This window comes from Ictalurus furcatus, chromosome 13 (assembly GCF_023375685.1).
Source record: "Ictalurus furcatus strain D&B chromosome 13, Billie_1.0, whole genome shotgun sequence".
Lineage (NCBI taxonomy): Eukaryota > Metazoa > Chordata > Actinopteri > Siluriformes > Ictaluridae > Ictalurus > Ictalurus furcatus.
This window is the reverse complement of record NC_071267.1, coordinates 23102335-23121318: the sequence shown is the minus strand read 5'-3', so window position 1 is coordinate 23121318 and position 18984 is coordinate 23102335. Positions and strand designations below refer to the sequence as shown.

General features: G+C 36.2%; 1 protein-coding gene across 2 annotated transcripts; it reads right to left on the bottom strand.

Annotated features, from left to right (window-relative positions):
• Positions 1-180: 180 nt before the first annotated feature.
• Positions 181-18068, bottom strand: LOC128617129 (cytochrome P450 4F3). Of its 2 annotated transcripts, none has more exons than XM_053640135.1 (13): positions 17713-18068; positions 17044-17209; positions 12634-12778; positions 12174-12227; positions 10187-10314; positions 7893-8014; positions 7410-7692; positions 6026-6092; positions 5785-5914; positions 4687-4820; positions 4052-4116; positions 3267-3349; positions 181-3188 (listed from the first exon to the last, which is right to left on the bottom strand). In XM_053640135.1, exons 1-13 carry the CDS (start codon positions 17730-17732, stop codon positions 3011-3013), a joined length of 1575 nt encoding a protein of 524 aa, XP_053496110.1. In that variant the 5' UTR covers positions 17733-18068; the 3' UTR covers positions 181-3010. The 2 variants fall into 2 exon arrangements, with proteins under 2 accessions (XP_053496110.1, XP_053496109.1); XM_053640134.1 differs by lacking the exon at positions 17713-18068 and adding an exon at positions 17384-17704 and having other exon boundaries at positions 182-3188.
• Between the last annotated feature and the right edge of the window lie 916 nt (positions 18069-18984).

Below are 18984 nucleotides of genomic sequence, written 5' to 3'. Positions count from 1 at the left end.
ATATATATATATATATATATATATATATATATATATATATATATATATATATATTAATTAAATGATCATTAATGAATCCAACTGCTGGTTGTTTGGAAGAAGGGATTTTTTTCTTAACATTTAGCATATAATCTTCAAGCATTATTATAGGCATACGTTCTATTTACAAGCTGACTGCATTAATATTGTAGACGAACAGAGAAATACATTTCTAAAATTCTAAAATGATGCAAGAAACATGGATGAATTTATATAATCTACCCCAAATATTTACTGCAGTCTATCACGCAAGACAGGTAATGTGTCTGAAGTTGTAGTTAACAAGTAAGGAAAGCTTATAGCTACCAGATTAGTCTCATGCAAACTGATTAAAGTACTACAAAACTGCTCAGTAATAGGATTGGTTTTGGATTGGATTTCACAAAACAGCTTAATAAATTTGTATTTAATAATAATTAAAAAAACAACAATATGAAAGTCAAATTGGAACTATATTACACTTAGTAGTAACAGAGTCTAATGCTGGTGCAGACTACAAACCTTGTGTGGAGAAAGACAGTGATTTTGGCTTCAGGATGTCTACCGTGACTGCTTTTAGCTCTGTCATATCCGTTTGTTCATTTTTATAGATATCTGTGTGTCGTACTGTGTCAGAAAGCACATAAACAAGTCTGTTTGAGATACCAGGCTCAATATGATTTGAGGCAAGTATGTGAGGATTTACACATTCAGCCTGCACAATATTAAACTAATAGCTAATAAGTTTTAGAAGCAAACTTTATATTTAGGATACAAGGATCATTTTTATTTTTGGCCTAACTGATACTTTAAAAACCGTTTCCTCTTTACTCTGGGTGAACTGTTATGGATTTAGGACATTCTTCCTGTACAGAGAGCAGCTGGCTTTGCGCTTGTTTATGTAGGCATTAAGCAGATAGGTTTTAGTTTGTATATTTGCAATGAAAGTGTTTGCTCAACATGCTACAACGCTGGATTGTAAAATTAGAAAATTATGTAATATCATGTAAACCACTGCAATTCCAAATTTTACTCCTTGTGCATGCCAATGACAGAAACTAAAGTATGTCTCCTAAAAAAATCTTTAGATACCAAAAATACATTTTATTATAGGTTACACCATGTAGTAGTTATATCATGAGCCACTGAACCACATATGTAAAACCATGAAGTAACGTCTAGTTTATTTGTCAACAAGCAATAGCAATAGGAAGGAGGACATAAAACTGCATGTAATCTCTTTTGGGTCACCATACACATGAATGTGCCACATTTAAGTGTATGAAGGAAGGCAAGTGACCCATTTAAGGGTTTTCAATTGACACATCACTTAAAGTAATAATATGTTTTCAATTTCTAAAATCATGTATCATAGAGCTATGTATAAAATTATCTATGTACAGTATATCAATATAAATGACATATACTTTTATTTATTTATTTATTTATTTTTTAAATGTAATGTATCTTCAAATCCTAATATAAAAAAAGGAAAGGTAATAAATGTGATATTATGTACACATAACCTTACTGGAATCACAGTTGCTCAGTGGTTGAATCCTAAATGGTCATATAGTGCATTACATAGATATGATAACGCCATTATGTGATAATCTAATCTATAATGTACGTCATAGATTACATAGTGAATAGGAAGACATTTGCTATTTTGTGCACTGGCTTGAAGAAATAATAATAATAATAATAATAATAATAATAATAATAATAATAATAAAAACAAAATATATTCCTGTGTAAAGTCAAATCAAAGCTGTTGGATATTTGGGTCATGTAATAACTCGAGCTAAATATAATCACCAAGAAAACATTATGGGTGTAAATAAATAAATAAATTAGAGATGCACCGATGTATCGGACAGTAATCGCCAGTACACCATTGGAAGATTTAAATGAAGATGAGTTGACAAAAAAGGTATATATTGCGCAGAAAAATATATTTGTAGAGTAGTATATTTCATATCCAGTTAATGTTAATATATAAAAAAGTTTATATTATATATTACCAGTTTGATGTTCAATGATGAAGTAGAAATGCTTTTGTTTGTAGAGAGTGAATGTGAGACTAACAGGAGGTTTTTTAGAATTCAGTCAATGTTAATATGAATTATTTAAAATTTAAATTTTTTTAAAATTTAGTATCGGTGCATGTCTAAAATAAATTCAAATCTGATATATTATAATAAAATTATGATAATACCTCCTTGTGGTACCTTCTATGGTTTATGTAACCTAAATACATGCTTTAGCATTATGGCTAATGTTTAAAATGTATACAATTATTGGCTGAGTAATGATTTCATTACTAAAAAGAATTATAATTCAAATACAGCTGTTTAAGAGATTTGAAAGGTCTAGTACACACATAGGCTTCTACAGCAGGGGTACAGGATGCCTGGAGTCCAGCACAGTCAAAGGAAAAAGAATCCCAACAGGCCCTTTATAATGCACTATATAAAATGCAGAATCTATTATATTATGGCATAGGTATTTCACATATATATATGGTATATAAGGAGCCACGGTATTAAAATGAGCAGAGACCCAACAGCGAAAGACCAAAACAAAGCCAATACATAAATCTCAATGAAAAAAAAAACAATATTCAATGCATTCATATATAACAATATAAAAAAATCTGAAACCTAGAAGTAGAAAAACAACAACATTTCAATAGGGAAAGGATCTACTGTACATAACCATAGAATGGTGCTGATATTTACTGACAATTTCTGACAGTTTTCGAGGAGGACTTTTGTGGATGGATGTTGACCAATGAATAACCTGCATCTCTAGCTCCACTCATATGTTTCTGTTCGGTATACCTGATAAAAAAAAAAGGTAAGCAAATTCGTGTCTCACTTAGCAATGAAAATGAGGACAAAATGTAGGACCACATACTTGTTGCTGTGTGAATTGGTAAAATGTTACAAGGCTACAGCCATGTGTGTGTGTGTGTGTGTGTGTGTGTGTTTCAGCTTTGTGCTGGTGACAGGGGTTCCAGTGTTAGAGGCAGCCCCCCCTCTGCTCTCATTGTGAGCATATAAAGACGACTTGGAGATCTGGACCCTGGAAGAACCCTGAATCTTCTGAGAGTAAGTGCCAGAACCACACGGATCTCCGCCATGGCAAAGTTCTGACCGATACAATTCCTGCAACACAGGACACACTGCAGGTCAGCTGTGCACGAGTGTGTGTGAAGCTGTACGATTAAGAAGAAGGAATCTCACCTTGGTCCAGCGGAAAATGGAACAAAAGCATATGGGGAGCGTCGTTTCTGGTTGTCTAGGTCAAATCGCATGGGGTCATACACCTGCATGAGACAATGTTAATGCCCTTTAACTGAAACAGACCCGGTAAAGGAGGCCAGACCCGGTAAAGGAGGCATGGCCTCTTTGAATGTTAGTTCCATTGCGGGAGGTGTGGCCTCTGTGCCTGTCAGTCCTGAGGTAAAATATATCACCTCTCTTCCTGTTAGTATCAATGAAAGATGCGTGGCTTTTATGCCTGACAGTGTGAGTGAAGGAGGCGTGGCATCTGTGTCAGTCAGTTTCAGTAAAGCAGGTGTGGCTTCTATGTGTGTCTTGAAACAGTTCAATCATATCTTGAATTGTTGGATGCTATAAATATGTAAATCATACATCAGAACTTTGATCATATATTGAGATGAACCTCATCTCTGAGCGGAGACCCAACAGCGAAAGACCCAAACAAAGCCAATACATGAATCTCAGTGAAAAGAAAAACAATATTCAATGCATTCATATATAACAATATAAAAAATCTGAAACCTAGAAGTAGAAAAACAACAACGACTCGTCTCGCAGTGAGACGTGACCTAATCATGAAAGGATTATAACCTTGACCTTTTCATGGGATTAATAAATAATACATCTGAATGCACTTCATGAAACAATGAAAAACCCAAAAGATTAGCGACATAGCATTATAAGAGAACTCTACACATCAAACAGAAGTTCTCTCTGTTGTCTTAATACGAAAATGAATGGCTCACCTCTGGATTAGGCCACACATCTGGATTATGATGGGTGCCATAAACACTGATCAGACAGATAGCTCCTGTGAACAATAAAACATGTGCTTAGCCGCATTGCAAATCAGAGTGCTCCCTTAATAAATACTGAGTTCACATAAAAGCTTGAAGTAAAGACAAGAACCACTGAATCGCTAAAATACAGCACCACCCTTATAGACACACAACGGCCATTTGAGTGTTGATAGCTCCCCCTTGTGGTGAATATGATGTAAACATGAGGGAGTGAATGGAGCTGCGTATGACAGTGTTTCTCAAGTAATAAAATGCAATAAAATCACAGGTCAAAGTTAAGCATATGCTGGTGTAGCAGCTAGATTTGCTTGTATTTCCTCATTTATAAGTCGCTTTGGATAAAAGCGTCTGCTAAATGAATAAATGTAAATGGCCTAACAAGCTTTAATCAGGAAGTTATTTTGGATGAATATGAGGCATGAAATGTTGATTTATTCTAAGATTTTACACACATAACAGCTAGGAATAATGAATAGAGTGAAGATGAGGTCAACCGGACGTGTTCCCGAGATCCACTCTTGTTATGAAGGTTACAAAGTTAATTAATAAGTGATTAATTAGAGTAATAAGTGATTAATTACCCTCTGGTAGGGTGCGTCCCCCAGGAACATTCATATCCTGAGAGTAGTATCGGGTTAAAGCCAACACAGGTGGATGAAGCCTCATGCTTTCCTTTATGCACATGGTGGTGAAGGTCAGGTTACTGAGGTCTTCCCTAGAGTCGATAAAAATAGAGAAATAATCTCTATAGCAAACAAAACACGTCAAACAGAAACAGTATAGAAATCATCCATCACGTCAACCTTCCTTCTTTTTCTGTCTTTATATTTTGATGTCTAAGTGATTCAGTGATTAGCATATCTGACTGATTCATGTATTTGATTCATATCAAATCTGTATTTTAAAAAAAATACAGATTCATTCTGAGAGTTTCAGTACCCAGTTTTAATTTATTAAGCAAGGAATAAAACACTTCTGGTCGTGCTGTAAAATTTTCACTAACAGCATGCCAAGAGGTTTTATTCCTCTTATACCACAGTGATTTGCCAAATGTTCATTTTTTTTAATTGATTTATTAATGAATGAAACATCATACTTTTATCCATTTATAGTTACATTTACTGTTGTGGAACGTATCTCTTACATTATAACGGCTGTAAACTGTTGTTCAGTCACCACCTTCTGAATAGTAATAATGTGTACAATCACAACACTTTTCGAATCCAAAGTGGTGCTGTACTTCTACCACAAAAGTGACGGTTCTCTGCTGATTTGACTTTGGGACGTAAACCGATTCATAGTTTGTAAATACCAAAGCCAGAGGTACAACTAGTAAAATCCTCCATGATAGGTATTATTTTTATGCTGCTCAGTAGTTAAACTAGATCAGATCCATGTCAGCGGTAAAGGAGTTGCTGATACTAACCTTGTGTGGATCAGTATTTAAGGTTCTATGCTAAAGTCTAAAAGACTGAGTTTAAATCCCAGGACTGCCACTGTTGGCAAATAAATTGAAACCTTTAACATTCTTACCATGTCATATTTTCCTAACTATAATTTTATAATGTACAGAAGATAATACTCATAGATGCATGTAAAAAGTTATAGATTAATAAACTGATGCTGATAAAATAGATGGAGGTCACAGAGAACTTCAGGGGAATAAGTGACTTGCGAACCACATGAGCTCCTCGGTGTCTCTGCCTTCAAGAAGAGCGTTGATCTCAGAACGACAGCGGTCTTGGTACTCCTGGTGCATGGCCAGATTATACAGAACCCAAGAGATCGCACTCGCCGTTGTGTCATGACCTAAGAGAGAAAGACGAGACAAACTTCCTTGAGCACTTCCTTTTTTCCTTGTATCGTCACATTCCTGTGATGGAAAATATGAACGCAATGACGCAAAGCAGCACATGTTACCTGCAAACATGAACGTGTCTGCTTGTGCTTTAATCTCCTCATTTGTCAGGCCTTCTCCATTCTCATCCTGACAGAAGATATCAGTTCAACACGTTAGACTCCTCACGGCTCAAACTGGCCACTCGAATCTAAAACGCTTTATCCAGAACAATTCGAATTTTATTCATTTGTTTTAAAATGCTCATGTTTGACAGAAGAAGTATGGTATACATCATAAAGACTAACATAAAACATCTATCAGAGCGAGTTATAAAAGCAGCACCTTGGTTAAAATGAATAAAGAACTCCAGAGAAAATAAATGCATGATTGATTTTTATTCATGTTAATGATTTTTTTCTCCTTCTAAATTCTTCGTTCATTGAACAAAATTTCTTCCCTTGTGATACAATGTTAATGGACCTAACCTTGGATGTAAACCTTGTACAGTCACAGGGTCAAAATAACAGTCCTCCCTCATAATTGTTCCCAAGATTACAGGACATACTCCCACTCGAAAAGTCCATTAGAAGATGAGCTTTGACGTAAAGGAAAGTAAAAGGAAACGAACATTGCCTATTAAAACGAATTAACCGTTGCCTACCATGCAAGGTAAATTGTTATAATTGGTATAATTGCAGGGTCATTATTCCTGACTCTCTCCACTTGAACCATTGTGTTTAGTCATGCTTGAGTAGAGCAGCCGGAAACCTCAGCAAGTTCCGTAGAATATTAAATCATGTTTACTGTATGAAAACAAGTTCAGTTTGGATATATTTCAAAAACTTGTTTTAACTTGCAATGTTTTCCAATCTTGAGAACGCTACGCAAAACTGGTACTGTTACAGACTGGCCAAATGTAAAGAGAAATGAATTGTTAGGTTTTCGGTGTATGAAGCTTCATAAAAGGATCATTAGGATTTTCTTACGTATGATTAAGAAGGTGGAATGATGGATTTGCAATCATTTTAATGTATTTTTTCATAATATATGAACTACATGGATTCTAATTCTGATGTTGCGCAGGAAACCTTTAGCCTTCCTGTTGCGCTGTATGTTTCTTCATGACTCTTGATTGCATTACATCGACTGTATTATCTTAACGATGCAACCAAATCATGTCTACATCATGTGCCTGTGTGAGCAAAGCAAGACTTCCTATATGAACAATGCATTCTCAGCTGATCGACAGGTCGTTTGTTATTTCACCCTGTGTAGACATTATCCTATAGGATCCTATATGTCTTATCGAACCACCAACCCTATGATTAGTGGACAACCCACTCTACCGCCTGTGCTACAACCGCCACATACTGTATCTATGCTTGGATTGGATTAGGCTTCAGTTTGGATCTAAGCATCTGCCAAACGAATGAAAAAAGTAACTGTTTGAAATCACTCACTCACCTTTGACAGAAGCAGCACCTCTATAAAGTCAACTGCTCTCCTCTTGTTGCCTGTCGTGCTTGTTTGTGTGGAGCTTTCTGTCTGTCCCTGATGGATGAATTGGGAACGGCGTTCTTCTACGATGCTGGCAGTGAAGTTATGGACGATTTCGCAGGCCCGATGGAAACGCTGTCCTTCTGCAGTGCGTTTATACAGCCACTCCCAGTGATGAGGGAGGTAACGCTGCCTCTTTACCACCAAAACACTCAGCTCATAAATGGCAGAGATGTATTCACTGGCCTTTCTGTCAGAGAATTACACATAAAATACACATGTACATATGTGAAACGTGTGAACAAACGTGAGTATTATTTGTACACCATTTCACTGATTTATTATCACTAAGGTCCATGTGTCTGTCACACACAGCGGGGTCTAAATGTGTGTGTGTGTGTGTGTGTGTGTGTGTGTGTGTGTGTGTTGACAGAGCAGAGTTCCACTCACTCTTGGCAGTGGCTGTCATAGCTGAAAGTGCATTTCAGGAGGCTGTCCAGAGTCATTAAGCTCACTTGTTCAATCATGTCCAAGTCATTTTTTCCTTCTGCCAGCAGGCGGCGCCACTTCTCCTAAACAGCACAGGAATGCAAGAATGGTCACAAAGCAGCTTCACAGAAATATGGATGTACAGAGTGTCCCAAAAGTCTCCATATATAGGGGACTATATATGCCAGCACACTGTCGGTTGGACCTTCATCTGCTTCCCTATTGGTCATTGGTCTTCAACACTTCCAGTCTTTGTTAATAAGTTTGGCAACAGGGTCGTGCACAATGTGCTTGCCATGTTTCCTGTTAAAGTCCATCGCAACCTTGCGACAGCTTCCTGATCCAGGATGCCATTCTTAAAAAAAATGTGTGTATGTGTGTGTATATATATATATATATATATATATATATATATATATATATAAAAACTACTGAATGACATTTCGCTAAAAAGTGTTAATTTACCCTGTGTACGGAGACTTTTAGGACACCCAGTATATTTAGATTCTTACTTAACATGGCAGATGTGTCAATGGTAAAGAAAAAAACCTCTTGAGATGACATTAGGAAGAGACTTTAAGGGGAACCAGGCTCAAAAGGGAAAGCATTATTCTTACAGGTGACGCCAGATAGTGTGCTTTTAATCCTTACACAATAACCATGCAGGGAAAAAGTAAAGTGGCATTAAATATGATGAAAGAATGTTACAATGTATGACCATATTGTGAATAAAGGTCCTGGGATATGGGTATATCTGAATATCTGCTTCTCTGAAAATCCTACTCTGTAAATCATTAATGATTGTTTTTTTTTTTTTTTTTTTTTTTTGTGTGTGTGTGTGTGTGTGTTATCATGTACATTTTAAACAAGTAAGTAGTAAAACACTTAGTTGCATGCTGTTCTAGCTAAATAATCACCAGTGGGGTATTGTGACATGGCTTGATATGTAGTAGATTTACTTTTAACATCAGGAAGTTGATTCATTCAATTCAATTCGATTTTATTTGTATAGCGCTTTTTACAATGGTCATTGTCTCAAAGCAGCGTTACAGAACTGGATGTGCTGGCAAATTGCTCTGTTATCAGAAACTAATCCGATAACTAATGACCTTGGGAGTGTAATTACCACATGCAGTTTTGCACTCAGGTCTCCTTTAGTAAACAGTGGACTAGTTCAACAAAGACTTCATGTAAAAACCCTAATGAACTTTCTTTTACTTTCACACTATCCGTTGTTACCCAGATGGCGATGGGTTCCCTTCTGCGTCTGGTTCCTCTCAAGGTTTCTTCCTCATATCATCTTAGGGAGATTTTCCTACCATTCGCCACCAGCTTGCTCAATTGGGATAAATTCCCACACTTAAAATCTGTATCCTGTGTTTATATTAAGGTACACCATGTACAGGTACATTTACAATCTGTTTATAGTGAAGTTTAATGATGTAGAACATCTGTGAAACATTAGTTGCTGTGTTACATGTATAACAGCCACAAACAGTTATTCCCTCACCATTCACTCACCTTTATCTCTCTCGTGAAGGTAATAAAAAGGTAAGAAAAAAAAAACCCAACCCAAACAAACAAGAAGCAGCAAAGCACAAACTTTCCTGTCTGAGGACTTTCCTATCAACTTTCCTACCTATGATGCTTACAATGCGCTGACACTGGAGACTCTGTTTTAATCATCTTCTCACAGAAAACATCCCCAAATCAACAATTACACTTAAAAAAAATTCTGTTTATGTGAAATGTCCATCATACAAGTCCCTGTGCATGTACTATGTGCATGCACTATGCAGAATGTGAAATTTTAACATGATATACTTCATGTAAAGCAAAGCATGAACCTGATATTTTGCACCAAGGTTAACATTGAAAAGGGTCTCATGGGCACAGAGATTTGAGCTAACATCTTTTTAAGTCATGATCACTGAAATAAAATGATAGTAATAATCCTGATGGCCATATTAGCCTACTGTACAGTATTGTAAAATATATTTGCATTTATTTAGATTGCTTTTATAATCTCTTGGGTCAATACAGTGGATCAATTTTAAGTTTAAGTATATTTAGAGAAACTGTGTTTGTCTTTGTAATGCTACATTTGACCATTGACCCCACTTACAGTACCCAGACACCATTTCTCTTGGTGGTTTCCTCTTTCACAGACCACATTCCAACACACACTGCTGAAAGCTGCAAATGTGACTAATAACTGGTGTAATGTGTCAGATGCATGATGCTTGCAGGCTTACATGCATGATGTTGGTGGAGCTGTTGAAGATATGAATGTAGTTTTTCAGGATGTCAAAGTGGAAGGCCGGAGTGAGAAGACGACGCTGACGAGCCCACTGTTTTCCGTTACTCAGTAGAAGCCCCTGTCCTGTTTTACACACACACACACACACCCACACACACACACAAGCAAACACCAAACACTCAGTGGCATAGTCGTGGTCTTACACACACATTCAGTATATAGAAACCTGCATGTTTACAAGGCTTCCCAATAAGCGATTGCTTCAGGGTATTGATAGACATTTCATTTAGGCACAAATAGCTTTAAATCATGTGATTCGTACATAAAATAAGTAGGTGAATCTCCTGCACAATATGAATAAAAGAAATGCTCATGCATGCCATATACAATGTGGCTCAGAAGGTTGCAGGAACTGAATTCTGGTAAACAGCCAAAAAAAGACATGATCTGGTTTTGAGCAAAATTTTGCTTTTCTGCCAGTAATATAATTTGATATATGCATTTTAATAAATCAAAAATTAATTTGACCAAAATAATGAAACAGTGGAAATGTTTTTATTTAGGCTATATTCTGCCCTTGCTTTGGAGTCTGCATGTAAAGTCCACATCGAGGAAGGGTAAGTCAGTTTAACAAGAGCAGTGGTAAACGCAGTCAGTCTGCCAAAACCTCACTAGTTAAGTGTGATTTCCTCACAATCTGATCACATTTTTACATAGTTACTGCATTGAACTGCACTACAGTTACTATAGTGAAACGGACATAGACCTAATCAATTCAGTTTGTATTCAGATACTAGAATATCATGGAAAAGTTCATTTTTTTACCCCATAATTTAATTCAAAAAAGTGGAACTTCTCAGGTTGACATTTCTGTATTATAAATTCTTTATTCTAATATTTTCAGATACTGGATGTTTGATTTCCATGAGCTGTAAGCAGTAATCATCGAAATTAAAACAAAAACAGCTTGAAATATTTCACTTTATGTGGAATGAATCTAGATTATATGAAAGTTACACTTTTTGAATTCAATTACGGAAAAAAAAATAAACTTCCATGATATTCAAATGTTTTGAGACGCACCTGTATATAAAGGAGAAAATGTCAGTGATTTTACTATGTTAAGGGTTTTCACAGGACACCTAACATATTTGAATTTCTTAGAGTTTGTTCTGGAATTAACATGGTATTAATTTTCATTGGTCAGGTCTTCAAATAGTATCTAAAAAAAATGCAAACAACAACAACAAAACTCAACGGCAACATTGGTTTAAGAGACAGTTTACATTTACTGAATTTCAATGAATTTATTTATTTGCAACCAGTAAACCCACTTTTTTATTTTTTATTTTTTTAAATAATTCATTAAAGGACATGTTTGGAGACATAAAACACAATTTGATTTCATATAATGCTGATTGAACAGATTTGACAGACTTATAAAAAAAAATAAAATCTGAGAATACAGCCATGCACAGCCCTGAAATTAATCCTGCTCAAGTGTTCACAAGTCATCACATATTTGCTATGATATCTTTTAAGAACATTTCAGTGACTTAGGATCTGGTACCAATCTGTCTTTCTTTTCTTCCCAAAACAGATCAAACGAGTGCTTCTTGCATAACTGGGTTATGAAATGACACTAATAATAGTGTGGTGGAATTGTAAAGAAGTTTTGAAGCAATTTGATTGGTTCAGACAAATGACAGACTTAGAAAAGGAACGAGAAGCTCTATAAAAGGAGCCTCTTCTATCCTTATTAATGAAGGAACCATGCTAATACTGTCTGTAACCTAGTTGAAACAGCAGTGATGTTGCTAGTTAGCTAACTTGAGGCACCAAAACACACACACACACACACACACACACACACACACACACACACACACACACCAGAACATTACTACACCTTAAGCAATATGTGTGTGTGGATGGGTGGTTGTGTGGATGAGAGAAAATAGCAAAGAGGGGACATTACTTACCAAGCCAAGGTCTCATAAACCCATAGAACAGCTCATCTTTAAATGTGATGGAAGCTGGTGAGAGAAAAAAAAAATCAACATATATGAATACAAATACCAAAAAGCATTCTATATGATCAATATAGTGCTATTTTCTCAGCTGATATTAGTTAATTGTAACACATTTCAGACAGGTTTTAATTAAATGTCAAATCCAGATCCCTTCCATTCATTTAACAAAACAAAGACACAATACTGTATGTATAACAGTAATGATAAAATACTGTATAAAACAGTAATATATTTTTAAAAAATGTATATAGTGCCTTTCTTTACACTGTATCTTAGACTAGCCAGGATCCACTAATAATGTGTATCATTTTCCTCAGGGTCATTTACGGTTTTAAGTGTTTGAACAGTTATAAGTTATAATGCTAGCAAGTTACGTAGGTGACTCAGTAGAGTCCAATAAAACATTTACCAGAGGCAAGAAGCAAAGGTTTGACAAAGTCAGGATGAAAAAAGCGCACAAGGTTATAAAAGGGGCCGAGGAACCAGGCACAGGAGTGACGGTACGTCCTTATCAGCTCATCCACCTCCTGAAGACCCACTTCATCAGATCGTATCTGAGAGTGAGGAGAACAGAGAGAAATTAGCAGTGCAGTTGTAATAAGATTATAAACAATATTGAATTTTCAGAAATAATACTGATACATCTTTGGTGTGCTATAGTAGAGCTCATTTGCATATTTGATAAGTAGCACTGACCCTCTCTCATTAATTAACAATACTATTAAATAATGTATAAGAATACATACATCCTAAAATACTAAAAGCATCCTCTATACATCTAGATCTCTATACAATAAAGAACTAATTATATCATCCCATCACTCTCATACAGCTAATCACGAGTTGATTTATTTGTTATTGATGAACCATAAGAGAAACAGTATATTTTGATATGTTGAGAGTAGGATCTTAAAATATTAATGGGGGTAGGGAAAGGAATAAATGAGCAATAGTTTTAGAGTTTTTAACAAAACAAAAAAGAACAAAATACTGCTCCATCAGAGACATGGATGGTCCCAGTGCTTTCTTTTTTTAATCTCGAAAGGAAACGTGTCCAACCGAAGATGATGGATTGCCAATGGAATTTTCTCAACAATTCTGGGACTTAATAGGACCAGATTTACACTACACAAAGTAATACTAGAACGCATCAAAAGCAAATTACTTCCTACAAGTTGTGGTCCAGCAGTTTTATCACTGCTTCCAAGAAAGGGAGACTTGGGACTCTTAAAAAACTGGAGACCAGTAGCATCGTTGTGCCTGGACTATAATAATAATAATAAAAAAGAAGTGTTTAGCAAATAGACTCTGTTTAGATGAGCTGATCCACAATGATCAAATGTACTGCATTCCTCAAAGATCTATTGTAGACAATCTTTTTTTAACTAAGGGACATAATTGATCTTAACCAAGGCAATAAGAATGACCTAGGAGTCTTGTCATTGTCACGCAGTGTAAGCCGAGACTGATGCAATTGCAGCTAAGAGCTTTAATGAAGATTATAATGTCCAGAGGGAAAGGCAAAAGACATAAACAAACACAGGAAGTGGTTAGGTGACCAGGCTAGAGCAAATAAGGCAGAAATCAACATCAAAGGCAAAGCAGAATAGACCAAAAAAAAAATATGAAATGGCTTGGTACTATACAGCGACTATAACAACAGAACCTATTATTTCACGAAGACCTTGTGCATGAGCAGTCTCTTAAGTAGTGTTTTGTGATTGTCAGTGTGACTGGGAACAGGTGTGTGTGATTACACCTCAAGAGAAGGTGTCTGTGAGCTTCATTGGGAGTTGTTGTCGGCCATGTTTGTAGTTCGTGGAGCATGCTGGGAAATTGAGTTGCTGGTTTGCCTTGACACAACAGTCATTAGATCAAGAGAAAGCTTTTGTTCGCGTACATCATGAATATCTTTTGAATGTGCTGAAGCATTTTGGACTTGGTGAGGTTTTTATTTCATATATTCGGTCATTGTATTCTAATGTGTATGTTTTGGTTAAAGCAGGAGGTGGCTTAAGTGCTCCAGCACCTGTTTCAAGAGGCATAAGGCAAGGTTTTCCACCTTCTGGACAATTATATAGCCTAATTATTGAACCTTTGCTATGCAGATTCAAAAAGAATCTAAAAGGAAGTCTAATCCATAATGTAAACAGTCTTTCCAAAGGGGTTTTATCAGCGTACACAGATGACATTTTTACGGTTTTTATCACAGAGCAAGACAATATTGTAACTTTAACACAAAGTATTGGAGCATATGAAAAGACATCCTCTGCTGGTGTTAACTGCACAAAGAGTGAGGTATTTATTATTAGTAATTGGGAGCACACCACAGTTCCAAAGCTTCCAAGAAGGTTACAGTGGAGATTAAAAATCTTAGGAGATTTTCTAGGAAATGAACAATTTAAAAAAAAAAGAAAACTTTGAGGGGTTGCTGGAAAAGGAGTCTGGCTGATTGTGGAAGTGGAAATGGCTATTACCACAACTGTCTTATAGAGGAAGGGTTCTGGTAGTAAACAATCTGGCTGCCTCTACTTTATGGCACAGGACTATTGTTATGGAGCCACCAGACAAGTTGATCTCAAACATACAAAGGGCAGCAGTAAAATTTATCTGGAATGGACAACACTGGATTCGTGCGCCAGTATTATACCTACCAGTACAGGAAGGTAGTCAAGGCCTGGTGGATGTGAGGAATAGAATCTGTGCTTTCAGGATACAAGCTGCACAGAGACTTCTATACAATAAGGATGTGTTATGTGAAAAGACTGCAAGCGCCATTATGAGGCGAGTAGGTGGCTTTGGACTCGATAAACACTTATTCCTAATGAAGCTTGATGAGGATCTTATCTGAGCTCACTTCCTTTTACAGAACCACGCTGCAAACATGGAAATCTCTTGTAAGAACAGAACAAGATGTGCACAATCCAAAACAGTGGGTCCCTGAGGAGCCACTGTTTTTCAACACGTTCATTCAGAACTAGATTGCTGTCTTCTGTAAGTGTTCAAAAATGCTTACAGAGTAACAGAATCAACAAAGCTGGGTCATTCATTACAGACGAAGGGTGGAAATCGACTGAAAAGCTTAAAGAGGTGACAGGCTTGAGATCGTCACGTCTCGTGTCAAAGTTAAAGGAAAAAATCTACAATGCATTAGCAAGTGGTCACAGGACTTACATTGGACAGAGACATGACAATATGAAAGACACGGGAAATAAGAAGAAGTTTACAGAAATAAAAATCTCCCCAGCAGACTCCATCTTGTCTTTTAAGACTCCTCCGTTAAGTTCTTTTAAATGCATGCCAAAATAAGCAATGTACTACATCACAGTCAGAACGATACATAAAGACTCATTGATGAGACAAAAAGTCTCAAGGTGGCCAGATATCCTTGCCCAGACTTCCAGACTTTATATAAACCTCCTGTACTGTTGAGCTACAGTGGAGGATTGTTCATGGGACAATAGCTACAGATGGACATGTGGCACACCTGAATACAGGAGTGAAAGGGGACTGTCGGTTCTGTGGGAAAAAGGAAGATTTGGAGCACTTGTTTTTAAAGTGTCCTAGATTAAAAGGTTGCTGGTTTATAACACTTGAGGAAAAGTTTTCTGACAAGGTATTTATCGGAAGAAAAAAATATAGATTCTCAGAAAGGAGAAAAATGTGTTTACTAAACTATTTGATTGAAACGGCAAAATTTGCAATATGGAAAACATGGGAGAATAAGGGCTTACAACTTGCCATGCTAGATTCTGAAGTAATGTTCAAGCGGGTAGTAGCAGGAAGGTTAAAGATCAAATTTACTTACTATAGGCTGAGAAATAACTTATTGTGTTTTTGTGATACACGGTGTATGGTGTGTTCACGGAGCTGTATGTACAGTTTACGATAATTCTTAATCTTCTAACTTATTTATGTATTTATTTATTTATCTTATTTTCCTTTTTATGAAGAACTATTTGTCATGTTAAAAACATTGTTACATTGTGAGAAATTGTGATATAAAAAGTGTAGGCATAAAGTTATTGTTAAATCTTTTTAAAAAGCTCTCTCTCTTTCTTTCTCTCTCTCTCTCTCTCTCTCTCTGTGTGTGTGTGTATGGGTGTGTGTGTGTATTTCTTGCTATCTTCATGTCTACTAGTATTTCTCAGCTTCCTTCTGCATTTCTGTTTCTGTAATAATAGGGTTAAAACCACACCATTAGAAAATGAGAATCTGATTCCAAAACCCTGATGTTACACATGACTGTTGTAAATTTGCACCACCGGGCCTGAATTAGAATTTTGAACTGAAAGTATTTTTTTTTTTTTTTTTTTTTTTGTGGTTTGTAAAACATAAAAGCTAAAAGCTGAATTTCATGTGTAAGTGTGTGTGATCGAATGTCTGAAATGCCACATGAAGTGTGTGTATAATCAGTTTCTGAACATCATTCAGATTCTCTATTAGTGCACATTTCTAGATTCAATTTCAAAATGAAAAATGGTATGTTATGAAACAAAACAACAGCAAAAAAAAAAAACATTAAAATATATATTTTTTTAAATGACACGATTCTAACTATTCAGCCCTTAATTGGGTCTACTTATCTCTTTTATTTATTTATTTATTTTTTTTATGTTCTTCGGGTACTCTTCATTTTTCTCTTGTCTTTCATCTTTAATTCCATGTCCCTAATTCTCCTCTATTTTTCTTTCTTTTTCTTTTTACTTCTGCTTTTATTTGTTTCTATTATTATTATTATTATTATTATTATTATTATTATTATTATTTTTTTTTTTACTTTTTAGTTCTGTCTTGCATGCTGTAGGGAGTAACTCACAATGCCCATGTGTCCCAGAAACCAGTTGCGTTGTGGCGGACAGCTGAAGCAGGAGAGGCGCGTGCGTTTCCACATCAGCTGCGCGAGGCGCGCGGCGAGGAGCACCACGAGCGCGAGCGCGCACATACCGAGCGCCCTCAGACTCTCTGATAACATCTCAGCCATCCTGATAAGCAGCAGACAACACTACACATCAGTGTACACACATTATTTGCATTTTTATTCGGCTATTTTAAACAAACAGAGCATCCTTGCTCCTGAATGCGGACACATATACTGTATACGAAATGCTGAGCAACTGTTTAATAATCACACTTCTTTAACATTTAATGAAACTCACGCGCTACACCTTTGCTTGGTACAGTTGGCACCTAACCTTACTCGTCCTCTAACATGAGAATAACTTTGAATCGGATTACATGCAAAGTGCATGTAAATGTAGATTCTTCAGAAGTCTTCAGTGTCTAGTTTAAGATGCATATAAACATTCATACTGTCGAATATCTTTGCATGTAAACATTGCTGGTGTAGGTACAGGTGCCTTACTGCAGCCGAAAAAAGGCATGCAAAAAAACAACAAATAAAAACAATGCTCTTCCGAATTTGTTCAAATTATTGCATTTGATTAGTTTTGACTGTTTTAAAGGCAAAAATATCGACCTTACCTACCTTTGGATGTTTGCCTGCATGTGCTTCGAGTATGGGACTTTGCTTTTGCTTTTGTACTGTTGCTGGTGCAACGCCTAGGTTTTGCAATCTGACAAACTGCCTGCAACTTCCTGATTTGAGTATATTCAGAACATTTAAGTCACCTAAGTCTACCTCTCAATGTTTTTGAAAATGCAGCTTAAATGGTTGCCAATCAACAATGAAAAAAAAAAAAACAAAACAGAAAAAACAACCGAATAGAGACTGGTTGAACCAGTTGAGGCTGACAGGAACGGCATGTTCACTGGTAAATCAGTCTGTTTAAGAAATCGTAAAATGTAAGAATAGTTGACATGAAAACCCCTGAGTCAACCCCCCCCCCCCCCCCCAAATTAAAGATTTGCAGTCTGACTTCTAAACAATGCTGCACCTCCATAAGAGGCAAACTTCCAGTACAGAGGTTTAGCCCAGAGCTTGGGAACCTTTTCAGCTGGCAGAAAAATCCCCATAAAAAAAAGCCACAAAAGTTATAATTTTTACTTTAAAGAGCCAGAGAAAAGTTAACATATTTTTCTTTGACGCTTTTATATGCTTCTACTTATTGTTATAGTTATTATCTTTACTATTACTGCATAATTATCCAAAGTGGTAATGAGGTAAAGGTCCTTTCACGTTGTGCGTGTTCTTGAGCTAACAGCATACACTTCTCCTAATAGGCCTGTAGGTGGCTCTTGGACCTCATTTAACCAACTATGATGGCTTCATCATATGGGAAATCAATAAAAGATACAGTACAAAAGAAAGAGTAAATTGAACACCACTTACCATTAATGCGACTTCCACAAATGTGAATGCGTCTGTCCATTCGGTCTGGAAAAAAACAATACTTGTCTTTCTTTCTTTTAGCCATTTCACCTAAAATATGTAAATTGTAGAGCTTTAATTGAATCGACACTCTAGCTTTCATGATTCGTAATTGTTTTGTTTTTTATCTATATAATTTTTTCCCCAGCTAGCTACACAATTGTGTAGTATAAGAAATGCTAATTCTTGCAATTGGCATATTATGAGGAGCAAACCGAACCTTCCATTTCATTCGATGGAATCAAATCTAAAGTTGACTCTATCCATCTCATTCCATACTGGCAAGTTGGGCAGAACCCCATGATATTTCAGTCTTTCAACAAATGTTAATCTTGATAAAAATCCACCAACCCTGTTCCTGGCGATCTACCTTCCTGAAGACTTTAGCTCCAACCATAATTGCGCCCAGCTGATCATCTAATCATTGCC